The sequence below is a fragment of the Mus caroli genome, unplaced genomic scaffold, assembly GCF_978045245.1.
Source record: "Mus caroli unplaced genomic scaffold, Mus_caroli_1 scaffold_14, whole genome shotgun sequence".
In the NCBI taxonomy this organism is placed as follows: Eukaryota; Metazoa; Chordata; class Mammalia; order Rodentia; family Muridae; genus Mus; species Mus caroli.
In genome coordinates, this window is record NW_028227269.1 from 101,135,884 (window position 1) to 101,151,261 (window position 15,378).

General features: G+C 40.0%; 1 protein-coding gene and 1 pseudogene across 5 annotated transcripts in view; one reads left to right on the forward strand and one right to left on the reverse strand.

Annotated features, from left to right (window-relative positions):
• Unc79 (unc-79 subunit of NALCN channel complex) overlaps nt 1-15,378 on the forward strand; it is a 235,915-nt gene that overhangs the window by 70,670 nt on the left and 149,867 nt on the right. For all 5 annotated transcript variants that reach the window (XM_085830632.1, XM_085830633.1, XM_029484459.2 and 2 more), the window contains exon 7: nt 475-604. In XM_085830632.1, coding sequence (XP_085686758.1) covers nt 475-604 — 130 coding nt within the window. The remainder of the gene's footprint in view (nt 1-474; nt 605-15,378) is intronic.
• Nucleotides 6,400-7,019, reverse strand: LOC147001317 (large ribosomal subunit protein eL29 pseudogene; annotated as a pseudogene).

Genomic DNA, 15,378 nt, shown 5'->3' on the forward strand with positions numbered 1-15,378 from the left:
ATCTTATTCATGGAATTAAGCAAATATTATATTGCATGACAGTATGATTTTAATGTAAAATTCCTTAAGAATTGTCTTTTATTTTAAAAGCAGACATGAATTGTTAAGAAATGTTATTAAGAAAAAAAATATATTTTTAAACTCAGTGTTTGGTATGTGGGCATACACTGTTGTAAAAATCTTTCTTTAGTTTGAATCTCATTAGAAGATTAATGGGCAGTGTACTTTTGAACCCCCCTTGAGGGCATCATTTATAGGACATATAAACAAACACATGAATAAATGAAGAAAATGATTTGCTAACACAATTTAATCTGTAAAGTGCACCTGGGTGATGGGATCCAGGAAATGACCCGCCTTCCCTATTAGAATTCTCTATTAGAATTCTCTACTGCTTTGGTTATGCCGGGTGAGTGGTCGTTGCTTTGATTTCAGGCTGCTGAGTGAACTCCCGTCTGTCCCTTCCTCCTGCAGGATCTTTTGTATGTGATTGCCTACGGGCCTTCACAGGTGAAGCCTCCAGCGGTACAGATGCTTTTCCACTATTGGCCCAACCTGAAGCCTCCCGGAGCAATAAGCGAGTACAGGGGCTTACAGTACACAGGTAAGGAGAGCAGAGCTCTAGGGGGGCCCCGTGTTCATCTCCCTCATGCCACCCAGCCTCACCTTATGTAACACCATATTAGATGGTTGACATTGTTCTTTAGGATTCTGGGTTTCAAAAGAAGCCAGTCAGTCCATGCTATTAGGGGAGGTTGATTACTTGAGCCCAGGAAATTTGGGGAGCCATCCTAGGCAACCTAGAAGGATGCCATCTCTTAATAATATCTCTTACGATAATCAAATGTGGTGCTGCAAGCAGATGGGAATCTCAGCACTTGAGAGGTGGAGGCAGGAGGATCAGAAGTGCCAAGTCAGTCTTGACTACAAATCGGGTTTGAAGTCATCACGAACTGTAAGAGAACCCATTTCAAAACAAACAAAACACAACCTGAAGAAAAATAAGGAGAAAAAAAATCCCAACCCCCTCAAAAAAGCCCTTAGTTATACCATCTAAAATATTTATGACTTCATAGCAGATTGCCTATGCCCCTACCTCAGTTACTATCCAAAAGGCCTACATCTTACCTACTGCTAAAGCTAATTACTATCAAACCAGAAGTGATGAGAGCAAGGCTGGGTATTAACATCTCTTAGTGGAAGCCCCAGCTGCCTAATTCTGTTCTTGTCAGAGGCCTGGCCGTGTTTTCAGTGTCACCAGACGAATCTCATCATGACAATGAAACAGTTACATTAAATGCAATGACACAGTTGGGCATGGTGGCCTACTCTTATGACCTCAACACCCTGTGGGCTGACATTAAAGTCTCTAGAGTTCAAGGCCAGCCTGGGCCACAGAGTGGATTATAAGACAACCTGAGCTATATGAAAACCTTGAAAAAAATGGAAATAGTGACATATATTTACCAAGAAACTTTCAAAAAAAAAAACAAACAAAAAACAAGACAGTCAGACAGATAGAAAGACTGGCTGGCACAAGGTTCTAGGTTACTGCTTATAGCACAAAGTATAAGAAAATCCCAGTGGCTAATGGATTTTCTGATGTCCATGCACACCTCCCCTCAATGGTGTTATACATGTTTTACACCATGGAAGGTGGATTCCAAGTGGTATAGCCTAGGATAAGAAGTGGTAGCAACGGTTTATGCAGGAAAGGTGGACAGGGAATTTGTTGAATTGTTTTTTTATTATTATCATTTTGTATTATTGATAGTAGAGGATGTTTCATTGTTGTGAGATGAATAATTTGAATGTAAAAGCCAATGAATGACTTAGTACATCCGTAGAGTGAAAAGTGAAATGGCTGTATACTTGATGTAGACCCTTTTTTGTAGGGTCCCTGACATAAGCTCTCCTGTGATGTTTGAATCGGTGATTAATACCAGTGAGGTCTATTTATACAATAACTATCTGATGAGGTAGCTGTGTTCCAGACATTGTAGTTTTGTTATTAATGTAGGAACCAACATAAAAGCAACCTTCATTAAATTGAATATAGCCAAGATACAGAAATTCAGTTTATTCAGCAAATATTCACGGGGTATCTAGATATGGAAATTCATTCTATTCAACAAATATGGGGTGTTTATTGTTAGCCAAGCATTTCTCTGTATTCCAATGAGAAAAGCAAAACACCTTATTGGTCATTAGTTTCTTGGGGCTTTCAAGCTAATTGTGTGTGTGTGTAGATCCAGAGATTGTTTTCTAGGGCTAAGTACTAAGGTAGAGCAAAAACAAATCTGTGGGAACCATGGGAGGTCTCCTAGCTGATCCTTGCCACAAGTCTGGGGGAGAGGTATTTGTTAAGGGAGTTCTCCAGGGAGTGAGGTTTTAGCTGGTAGCTGAGGCTGTAACAGGTATATAACTAGACATGGGAAGAGAAGAAGCCACGAGTGCATAAGCCGGGAGTTTAAGGTAGAAGGAACTTCAGGTAGAAGGGCTTGTGAGGTGGATGCGACAGACAGCTTGGTGATGTTTAGCACTGGAAAATTATAAGGCAATTAGACAATGGAGTAGGGAGGCCAGCAGAAGGCTGGCAGAGCCTGTAAAAGACTTGGGGTTGTTTTCTAACAACAGAGGGGTTTCCTGCTGTAGGCTTTGTTGAGATTCACTGACCAGAGCATCCCCGAATCCCAAACGCTACAGTCATCTCCAGTTATAGGGTATCCAAAGCCTCTAGCAGGGACCCACTAAGAAATCTTCATTAAAACTGGTTTGGCATTTGCCTGCTAAGATCAGAGTCATCCTTTCTAGTTCTTTGGACTCCTAGAGAGATAGTTGACTAGGGCTTCACTCAGTCAATCCTTGTAATCATGTGTTGCCTTCCCTGTTCACTGCTGAGACCTACCCGCTACTTTGTAGCTAGGCATCATCCTCAACGCTAAGCGGCTCTCTTAGAATTCCCATGCTAACAGACCATGAGGCAGACAGAAAGTCATCACTGTGGTCTGTGTATTGCTGTGTGTCTGGCACCAGCTGCCTATCAGATGTTGTTCTTGCAGCTTTGGATGTTGAGATTTCCCTCTTCTACATTAGCTTGTTGGTACCGTCATCATCCCTGTCTTGACCAGGCAGCCATGTTGTTGAGGTGTAGCGTCTCTGACATTTCTAGGAGATACAATCTCACAGCTGATTTTGGGTCCTCTGGCTCTTTACAAACTTTCCTGTCCCTCTTCTGAGACGTTGCCTGAGCATTAGGTGTAGGGATTGTAGCACAGATGGGTTGGTTGAGGCTAGGCACCTCCTGATGGGTTGTTCTCTGCATTGTGACCAGTTGTAGTTTTCTGTGGTGTGACCATCTGTTGAAAGAGAGGTTTCTTCAATGAGGAGTAAACACAACACTTAGCAAGCAAAGAGGTTTGTAAACCCATTTAATCTCTAGTGAGTGTGTGCTTTGCATGTGAAGCCAGAGATCAATGCTAGGTGCCTTCCCCCGTCACTCCTTACTTTATTGTCCAAAACAGGCTTTTTCTCTGAACCTGGATGCTCTGGTAGATTGGCTGGTCAGTAATCCTGGGCTATCCTTCTATCCCTACCCCTCTGACATGCAGCCATGCCTGACTTTTTACATGAAGGCTGATGATCCAAGCTCAGGTTCTTTTGCTTCTGCAGCAAGCACTTTACTGAATGAGCAAGCCATCCACCTCCCCAGCTGATCCCTGCCTTTTAATATAAAAATTACCGATACAGGAGCTGGAGAGATGCTCACCAGCGAAGAGTACTGGCTGGTCTCCTGGAGGGCTTGATTTTATTTTCCAGCATCCATATGGCAGCTCAAAACCACATGCAACTCCAGTTCCAGGGGCTCTGATGCTCTCTTCTGGCTTCAGTGGGCACCAGGCACACATTGCAAGTAAAATATCCAAGTAAAACAGCCATACAAATACAAGGAAAGAAAAGAGAGATTATACAGTGGGTTTCTTGTTACAGCATATGGGGTAGTAAATGAGTTAGTCTTTGTAGCAAGGTTGTTTATTTAGCGTCCATTTAACTACATTTGTAGACAGCACAGAGAGAACGGGGCATGCATCGGAAGGCTAAGCTTGATCTGGGGCATCAGACATAGCAGAGTATGTACTGTAACCCGTGTTAGTGGGCTTGGACTTTTAAGGTGAGCCAATGAGAGGTTAGACCAGCACTCTCTGTTGTGCTTTCCCACCATTGTGTTCTTTCTTCTCTTTAATTCTCTTGATGTTCTATCCACACAATGAAAATCTTGTAAGTCGGTTTTGCTGGTGCATTATAAACATGCAGAAAACCCCAAGTGAGCGTGCACTCGTGTGTGGCTGCCCCAGAGAGCTCCTTCAGCATGGGTTCCTCCTGTCAACAGCAGAGGTGAAGTTCTGCCTGAGTTAGTATTTTATAAAAATGGAAGTGTCTGGTGTGTGTCTGTGTGTGATCTGTGTGCTAAGGATGACTGTTGTCTGTTTGTTTTTATTGCTACACATAATCCATAAAATACATGTGCCACAATCTTCCTGTCTTCTCCACTATTACCACACGTTTGGGTTGTTCTTAATTTTTGGTTGTTGAAATACTGCTACTCTGAGCGTTTTTGCAATGTCTTTGGTTTGAAATATATATACATTAATAAACAGCTTCCCTGTCCAGTTATGCTAATACACACTCTCATTAGGAGTGTATATTTATTGTGGCAGCTTTGTTAAACATTGTTTTATGTATCATATCATTATAGAACAATAAACTATATTTTCTTTCTAATCTACAAGACTTTTATGGCTGCTTCTTAATCTGTGATTTAACATCAGTCATATAAATTGTACAGAGAGCTTTCAGTATGACATGGCTACACGTGCTTACAATGGCAAGTCACATTTTTATTTGCCAGCCTATTACAGTTTTATTCAGAAAGTTATGGTCTTAGTCAATGTTCTATTGCCGTGAAGAAACACTATGACCGTGGCAGCTCTTATAAAGGAAAACACTCGACTGGGACTAGCTTACAGTTCTGATGTTTAATCCACTGTCATCTGGCACCATGCAGGCAGACATGCTAGAGAGGGGCTGAATCCACAAGCAGCAGGAAAAGAGAGGCACTGGCTTAGGCTTTTAAAATTCTGAAGCCCACTCCCAATCAGCAAGGCCATATCTACTCCAACAAGGCCACACCTCCTTATCCACGTCAAGTAGTACAACCCCCTGATGACCAAGGATTCAAATATATGAACATATGGGGCCATTCCAATGCCAACCACCGCAGTTATTGTCTGTCCCTAATGCTTGAAATGATTTCCTATAGAAATTCCAATGATTCATCTTACATTAAAGCTTGTGATTAGCTGGGTGTGGTGGCGCATGCCTTTAATCCCAGCACTCGGGAGGCAGAGGCAGGTAGATTTCTGAATTCGAGGCCAGCCTGGTCTACAGAGTGAGTTCCAGGACAACCAGGGCTATACAGAGAAACCCTGTCTCGAAAAAAACCAAAAAGAAAAGAAAGAACAAAGGCTTGTGGCTTGTGATTGAGCTGTGGTTGATTTTCATGCAGATCAGGTTTGCCTTCCAGAGCATCACTCATTAAAGAAGACGTCTCTTTTGGTGGTTTATTTTATCTTAATTTTTTTTAAAGCAATATATGTCTTTTGGTATCATTTTCCAGGATGAAGCAGTTAATGATGCTTGGGTTAAACTGTGTTTTCTGTTCTCCCTCACTGTTGCTATGGCAATGCTCTGCTAGTTTTGGATCTGTGGAGAGATCGCAATACTGACTCCAAGCTACACCACAGATACTATTTTCATAGTTTTTGTGTGTGTGTGTGTGTGTTTGTTTCCATATGGCTTTAGGATTGATTTTTCTAGATCCGGGAAGAGTATCATTGGCATTTGATGGAGATTGCATTGAGTTTTGTGTCTGAGTATTTGATAATATGGTTGTTCACAGGGTATTTTCCTGATCCATGAACATGGGAATGCTTTCTATTTTTCAAAGGTCTAATATCTCTTTCTTGGTGTTTTATGGTTTTCTTTGTAGGGAACTGTCATGTCGTTGATCAAGTTGAGGCCTATGTGTTCCACTTTAGTTTTGAGGCCACTGTAATAAGGATTATTTAACTAATCTCTTTTTCTAGGAATTCATTGTTGGTATAGAAAGCAACTGAAGTCTTTAAATGTTGATTATTTACTGCCTTGAGACTTTGATAAACGCATATTGAACAAATTTAAGTTTTTTTGTTTTTTTTTTTTTTTTTTGTATGTGTGGATTCTTTAGGGTCTTTCAAGCAGAGGCTATATCATTGTCCAGTAGGTATAACTTAACCTCTCTGTTTCCTTTCATGTCCTCACTTTCTCCTGCCTATCGCTCTGACTGAGTTTTTGTTTTTGTTTTTGTTTTTTTTTTTAACAGATCTTGCTTGAGTTTATTTGTAAGAACAGCATAGGACACTGGTCATCTGCAAATAGTGTGTGGGGAGGTGTGTCACAGCAGTCCGTCTGTCTTCACACTGGCAGGAGCCTTTTCTATGGGGCCTTCACAGGGGCCTGGGCACCTTTGGGGGCCTGAGCACCTTTGGGAGCCTGGGCTGGAGCTGAAGCCTGGGCCTTAGCTGGAGCTTTGGCCCCTGCCTTGGTTTGAACCTTAGGCTTTGTTTGGCAGAGCCTCTAACCCTTGGCCATTTAGCTTCGAATCTGCTTCCCAAGCTTAGGGTGAGCGATGAAAGCCAGCCTCTTGAGTTTGGGGCCTTTTGGCATCTTGGGCTTGATGGCCTGAGGCTTCACCAGGGCCTTGATGGCCTCTGCACGCGCACACTCACTGCCTTTGCATTGTTGGCCTGCATCTTCTTCAGGCCTTTCTTGTTGTGCTTCTTGGCAAAGCGCATGCTCCTCAGGAGCTTGGGGTCAACCCCCTTAAGAGATTCGTATCTTTGCGACCCGGGTTTCTTGATGCCATTTCTGTGCCATTTGCGGGACTGGTTGTGTGTGGTGTGGTTCTTGAACTTGGCCATGTCTACATGGTAACCCGCGGCTCCCGCAGCGCCTGGGACCGGAAGAGCCTGGCTGAGTTTTTAAGCATTGTCACAAGAGAGAAGATGGAGGGCGATTGTGTCTAACTTCTGGGTTTGGATGAAATGTTTTCCGTTCTCCCCCTCTGTGACGTGTTGGCTGTCACAAGTCTGCCAGACGTCCTTAGTTACACTGAGATATGATCTTTCTAGTCCCTTGTTCTTCATAATTTTTAATCACGAGGGAGTGGTGGCCCATTGTTAAAGATCTTTTCTGGGACGATATTCCTCATTTCTCAGGGTAAACCTGTGCTCATTTCTAAGTTCCTGCACGGTTTGTTCTTTGACCTGTAGATAACTGATAGGGATAAGATGTAGCTTTCTGCTTCTGTGGTCAGATAACATCTCATACTATATGATGTATTAATGTTTGTATGTACGTGTTTACATGTATGTAGTATGTGCATGTGTAAATGCTCATGTGTGTGCACATGTGCACACATGTATGGCGTATGTGAGTGTGGATGTAAGAGGTTGTTGGTTCCAGGTATCTTCTTCAATCACTCTCCTTTTTTTTTTTTTTTTTTTTTTTTTTTTTTAAACCCAGTCTCACTAGATAGCCCTGGCTCACCTGCAACTCATTATGTAGACCTGGCTGGCCTAAAATTCAGAGTCGTCTACATGCCTCTGCCTCCCAAGTATGGGAATTAAAAGTATGTATACTGTGCCTGGATCCTCCATATTTTTTGAGCCAGGATCTTTCAGTGAACTTGAAAACTCTGATTTGGCTCCACTGACTGGCCAGTAAGCCCCAGGTATCCTCCTGCCCGCCTCTCTGTCACCAGCACTGGAATGTCAGGTACACTTTGCTGTGTCTAGCTTTTTTATTTAAGTGTTAGGATCAAATTCAGACCATTATTCTTGCATAGCAAACATTTTATTGACTGATTCATCTTCACAGTCCTACATTATTTATTTATTTATTTTTAAATTTCCTTTAGGGCTGATCATATAAATATTTCCTGTGTATTTAAAACAACGTGTACAGTATTCTACATGAAATAAACCAAATTTATTACTTGTCTGGTTCAAACGTTCTATATTGCCATTGCATTTTCTAACTTAAATTATTATTTTATGTGTATGGGTGTTTTGCCTGCATGTGTATTTGTGTATCACATGCCCATCTGTGCCCAAGAGGGTGATAAAAGGTCATCAGATTCCCTGGTATTGGAGTTACAGACAGTTGTTAGCTGCTATGTGGGTGCTGGAAATCAAACCCTGGCCCTCTGCAAGAGCAGCCGGTGCTCTTAACCACTGAGCCACCTTGCCAGCTGCCACTGCATAGTGCTCACTTCCTCCAGCATTTCCAAGAGGGAAGTCCTGCAGGGTTTTGTTGGTGTTGTTTGTTTTGTTTTGTTTTTAATGTGATTGTGGATTTGTCTAATTCCTTCTTCTTCTGATCTATTTACTTTTGATATTTTGAGATGGCACTAGTAGGTATATGCAAATTGCAAATCTCGAATTCAGTCTCTTCCAGGCGAATTGAAGCTTTTACCATTTTTTGAATGGATGTTTTTATCATTCATGATTCTTTCTGCATTAAAATTTACTTTGTCATAAGCTCTTGTAGCTGAGCAGGCTTTTGAAAGAGTTTGTGGGGTATAACTTTTTCCATCATTTTACTTTCAACCTTTTATATTCTTATATAAAAAGCTAGACAGCTTTCTCTAGCCATCCCCCAACTCTGTCTTTCTAGTGCTGCATTAGAGGTGGGCCATGACACCCACCTGGCATTCAGAAGGATTCAGGGGTTTGAACTCTGGTCTTCATGCTTGTATGGCGGGCACTTAAGCCACTGAGCCATTTGAGTTTTTTTATTATTTATTTATTTATTTATTTATTTTAAAGATTTATTTATTTATTGCATATAAGTACACTGTAGCTGTCTTCAGACACACCAGAAGAGGGAGTCAGATCTTGTTACAGATGGTTGTGAGCCACCATGTGGTTGCTGGGATTTGAACTAAGGACCTTTGGAAGAGCAGTTGGGTGCTCTTACCTGCTGAGCCATCTCACCAGTTCTTGAGTTTTTTTAAAAACAATACACTTTTTTGTTTCCTTTAATGCTAATCTACTGGGGATACTTATCTCTTTGTATTTATTTGAAAAACATCATTGTCTTGCATTTATTTATTTATTTATTTATTTAGCTTTTGGAGAGAGGTTCTTACTGTGCACGTCCAACAGGCCTAGAGTGTGAGATCTTAAATGTGTTTTCTCTATGTATCCAGTTTTAAACTGATATTCATTTTATTTATAAGCCTTGAAAATATGTTATGAGCTTTATATATTTTGTTCCTGATACTTGGATGCACATTATTGATTATTGCTAACTTAGAGGTAAACAACCCTCATTTATTTATTTATTTAGCTGCTTGGCTATGCCCTACCCAGTTCTGTTATTTCTCCTTGTCTTTCAAGGAAGTTCATAGGACTCCTCTGACAGTTGACATCTTGTCAGTTTTAGAAAATTCCAGGTTTTATCTTGTATTGTGTTGATTCGGTACTTAATGAAGGCATCACGTGGGCCGCTGGATCAGTTTTAGCCAATGTATGATGCTCTTGTAGTCACCACAAAAACAAACAACAAGCAAACAACAACAACAAAACTACAGAAAATAATGGTGTGTCTCTTCAGATCCAAACCCCTGTCTTGTGCCTGTGAGCAGTCCCTGACATGGTATATATGCAAATAAGATGGAAGAGTGAGTATGTTTCTTGTCCAACTTCACTCATGCACACAGTAACACTGAGCTTAATCTATTTAATGACATTAATGTTTTTCATTCTCCAGATGTCCTATTTTATCAATGGTTGTGTTGCTTTCAACTTTGAGCAGATATGTGCAACTGCTGTGAACATCTTATGCAATTCAATGATTTGTGTAGTAGTTGGCACCTGACCTTTTCTAAATTTAAAATGAATCATTATTGCATGTGTTTGTGCCTGATGAGTACTATGGGCTCATGGGCCATGGTTTGTGTGTAGAGATCAGAGAACAACTTATAGAGCCATCTCTATACTTTATGTGGGCTCTGGGGCTCAAACTCAGATCTCCAGGCTGGCTTAGGGACCTGTGTGTCTCCGCCTGGGTTTTGCATGCAAGCACTCTGTGCTAGCCGTTCCCAAGCCCTGTACCCACTGACTGCTGGCTTCCTTCTTGGTTCCCTGGTCTGAGACCCTCAGAGCAGAAGGTCTGGTGAATGGAAGTGGAAGAACAGACACTGCTGCTCTGCCTAACTGCAGGGACATCTTGTGGTGTTAGCTGTTGGGATTTGCATATATTGATCAGTTTCAGGACGTTCCATTTCCCGTTACTTAAAGCCCTTATCTTGAAGTTTTATCGTAATGTTCAGATAAACTAAAATAAATCAAAACCACAGAAGACAGATAAAGGTTATGTTTTTATGACTTCATCTTTTAATACTTCCTGGAGCTGAAGTTTATCTATTTCTCTCTTTCTTTTAAAAAGATTAGTAGACGATGCTTAGACTGTGGATTTTAACATTAGAATGATTTCTAATTATCTGTTGTAAATGACCAGTTTCCTCTGAGTTTTGCAGTTGTTGTATCCAACAGGTTTTGGCGTGCTGTGTTTTTATTAATGATTTTTGTAACTTTTGGTTGTTATGTGTATGTGTGTTTAGCCTGTGCTCCACATTTATGCCCAGTGTCCATGGAAGCCAAAAGAGGGCACATAGCCCCTGGAACTAGAGTTGCAGACAGTTGTGATCTGTCTGACATAGGTGCTGGGAATTGAACCTGGGTCCTCTGGAAGGGCAGCCAATGTTCTTAGCTACTGAGGCATCTCTCTAGATTCCATGTGCTATATTTTTATTAAAATACATTCTGATTATTTTAATTTTTATTGTTTGATTTTTCTTTGTGGTGTGTATAGGAGTATTGTTTAATTTCTACAACTGTGAGTTACAGCTATCTTTAAAAATTTTAATTCTTAATTTCATTGTAATTAGTACATATTGATTTTTCTCATTTAACATTATTTAATTGTTGTCAGTTTGCTGTTTCTAAGGAGAAACCATTGTAGTGTTTAATGTAAAACCTTTTTTCTTTGCCTCTTTCAAAGGTTTTCCTGCCATTTGGTATTTAATAGTCTTCTCATGCTTGGAGTATGTTGTCTCTGTATTTACTTTGCTTGTGCTCTCCTGAGCTTTCAGGGTATGTGGTTTTATGCCTCTTGTTGGTACCCCCAAGAACTTGGATGTCGCCCTATCTACATAGTCTTTCCTTTTCTCATCCAGAGACTCTAAAAGTATTTAATATGACCTCCAGTGGTTTGTTTTGAGGGGGCACTGGAGGGTGGCTGAAGACATGGCTCAGTTGATAAAGAGCTTGCTGCATAGGAATGAGGATCCATCTGTTGACCAGTCCCAGCCCTCACATGATAAGCTGGGTGGAATGATCTATGTGACCCCTGTGCTGAGGAGGCAGTCACAGAACCTCTCTGGGGTAAGGGGGTTGGGGGAGTGGTCAGCTCTAGCTCCGTGAGGAACCCTGTCTCCAAGCACGAGGTGAAAAAATGACTGAAGACATTAATGTTGACTTCTGACATGTGTGTGTGCACACACACAGAGTCACCCATAAAAACATGTGAGCACTTGCACACACAAAACAAGCTGTACTTTAGTTAAAATTGACTTGTCTTTGAGTTCATCAAACCTTTCTTTCTTCTTGCTGTGTCCAATGATGTTGAAAGCCCACCTACTGAATTATTGATTTGATGTGTTCTGTTTCTTTTAGTACTCCTACATAGAATTTCCATTTCTCTGTTGGGAGAATTTTCATTTTAACAATCTGTCTATAGTTTTAAATCAACTTCAAGTAATTACTTTAAAATCCATACTCCTAATTCCAAATTCCACTCTAGGAATTTTTATACCCCACTCCTTTTTATACTCCACCCTGGTTATGGGTTACGATTTCTATGCCTGTTGTATGTTTCATAACACTTTTCTTGTCTTCCTGTCTGAAACTTGGCATCATAGTCAAGGTTTACCTTGACCCCTTGGTCGTTCTTTTGCTAGATGCCAAGTGTTTGCCTTACATATGTGCCACTGAACTGTAAAGGAAAACCTTCCAAAATGGAATATATTTTTTGTTTCTTTCTTTAAGCTTGAGCATATTAAAAATGCTATGGCTTTTCTTCCTATGGCTTTACATGAAACAAAACCGCTGTGTCTTGGTGAAAAATGTGCAAACATTTGTTCATTGTGTTCTGGCATTTAGAATCATGGAAGAAGAATATTAGACCACTGTGAAGTCTTTTTGACTGTTGGAAAAATCTTTTTCTTTTTCATTTTTTTTAAAGTTTTCATGAATATTTGAGGTCGAATATCTTTGTCTTGATTTTCTTGATTGTAATGTGAAGCACTTTCTTTCATATTTTACATTTATTTATTAATTTTGTATGTGTGTATATGTGTACATGTGAAGGTACCATGGCACACATGTGGCAATCAGGAGACAGCTTGTGGGAATTGAGTCTTTCCTACCATGTGGATTCTGGGTTCCACGTCAGGTCCTCCTGCTTGGTGGCAAACACCTTTACCTACTGAGCGACCTCACTGGCTTCCAGTGGAGTACTTTCAGTGTACAAATTTGGATACTTTCTCAAAAAATTTTTCTTTTATGAAGTGTGAATTATTACTTTTCTTCCAATTATTTTGGGATGTTCCTCAGGAATACCAATGGTTATTAAGTCAAAATTTTATCTTCTGTCATCTGTAGCAATTATCACCACTAATTCACATATTTATTTCTTCTCTAGATTCTTAGCTTCTCAGTCTCTCTTACTCTCTAATTTACTACATATGCTAACCCAGGATCAGCTCTACCAGCCTACAGTGGCTGTGAAACACAGTAATCCCACATTCAAAGGCAGAGACCAAGTTCTGCATAGTAAATAGATACACACTAATATGTGTTAATACATATACATAGTAATGCATAGTAACACATACTTAGTAGTACATAGTAATACATAGATACATAGCAAATACTAGATACATAGTAATAAGTAGATACATAGTAATATATGGTAGTACATAGATACCATAGCAATGCATGGATATTTAATAATAATCAGTGACTCATAGATATATAGTAATATGTGGTGATACATAGATACATAGTAATACATAGATACATGTAATACATAGATACATAGTAATACATAGATACATAGTAATACATAGATACATAGTAATACATAGGTATATAATAAGCATCTTGTCTCACAGCAGTTTCTTTAAGGGAAGATTTCTAATTCTGCCTTTTTGTTTTTAGTTTGTGTACATTTTAATCATGTCTTACCCAAATCCATTTTTGTCCCATTCTGTTAGTCTCCCCCGAGACTGAATTTCTGTGAGTTTTGGCATCTGATTTGGAGAAGCTGTGTGTAGTGGAACACACTCATCTGCTAGAATCCACTCCATAGAGTAGATCATTTTCAGACATGCTTCCTCTTGGCCTTTTATATGTTTTCTTTTTTTTAAGTTGATCTTTCATTTTTGTTCTTTTAATTTTTTTTCTGGTGCTCAGAATTGGACCCAGGTTTTCAAGGCTAAACATGAGTTTTATATTTTCAAGTTTCAAGCTTAAACATGAGTTTTGTATCGTGATATAGTAAAATTGATGAGTATCTCTTTTTAATGGTTCTTTGTCTCTACAAAGATTATAGAAAAATTATCTTTTTGTTTTTGTTTTTGTTTTGTCAGATAAGATCTCTATCCAGACCCATATCTATCTGAATTTATCCTGTAGTTAGGGATGTGGTCTCACTAAGGTTGGCCTAAACTCACTCTATGCCTTGGCTGGCCTTGAACTTCTCTTCCTTCTGCCTCCTGAGGTCACCGAGATTATAGGCCTACATAAAGAGGCCCATCAAGACTTTCTCCTATGCACCTAGAAGTTTGATGTTTTACACTATGATCCGTTTAGAATGGACATTTGGGGTAGAGTGAGAGAAAAGGATGTATTTCCCCCTAAAGAGACCAAGTTATTCCAACTCAAATCATTAATAAGAATTATCTTTTTCACATTGAATTGATTTTGAGTTTCTTTGAAAGGCAATTAATTGTCCACATACTTTTCAGGTCTATTTGTAGCACTGTGTATTTCCTCCTTCATCTCTCCTAGTACCATAACTATATCCTATTACTCCACTCTATAGTATAGAGGACCTGAGTTTTAATTCCAAGCATCCATGTAAAACGTCAGGCATGGCAGGGCTTGCCTGTGATTTCAGTGTTTGTTAGGGAGGCAGATGGGGGTTGGGGTGCAGGCCATCTCTTAGGCTTGCCAGCTGGCTACTTTTGCTGAATTGGTGAGCTCCAGGGTCAGGGAAAGACAAAACATACAGTGGAGACAATAAAAATTGAGGAAAACAGTCGATGTTGATTTTTCCCCAGCATGCGTGTGTGTGTGTGTGTATGTGCATGTGTAGACAAACATGAAACATACACATACCCACACTCACCACAGTAAAGTATATTTTAAAATCATGTGATGTTCTTTGCATCTTCATGGATCCTGTCATTTTTATAAAATAATCTGCTTGGATTTTTTTTAATACAAACTTGAATATTTCATTGAATAAAGAGGCTAATATGGGAAGATTGATGTTTTTCAACACAGAGCCTTTTACTCTACAGACATAGAATATCTCCCACTTATTTAGGTATTTAAAGTTTTTCTTTCAGCAATGTTCCCTCATCTTCTATGCACAGGTGTTACAGCGATTTTGTTAAAATTACTTGTGGTATTGTACAGCTTGGATTGTTACAGTAAATAGTGCTAAAACGTAATCTTCTATTTGTGTGTTGCTAATGAGTAGAAACAATTTGATTTTGAAATGCACTTTATACCTGAAACCTTGATAAGGTCACGTGCTAGCTTTTCCTGTCTTACACGTGAATTTCTTAAGATTTTTTTTTTCCTAAAAACTGTTATGTGCTCTGAAAATAAAGATTTCCCCCCCCCCCCTTTTTTTTTCATGTGTCTCTGTGTGTGGTGTGCTTGCTTGACCTGTGTATGTGTGCTCACATATGTGGGGGTGCGTGTGTGTACTCAGTTCAGAGGCCCCAGGTTCTCCTCTGTCTTCCTCGGTTGTTTCTCCCCCTTATTCGCTGAGGCAGGGGCTCCAAGTCAACCCCAGAGCTCACTGATAAGGATAACCTTACTAGCCAGCTTTTCCTAGGGCTCCCCTTATCTCCACTGCCAAGCCAGGAGTTACAGGCTGGCCCTTATGCCCACCCCAACCTGCACCCCTACTTACATG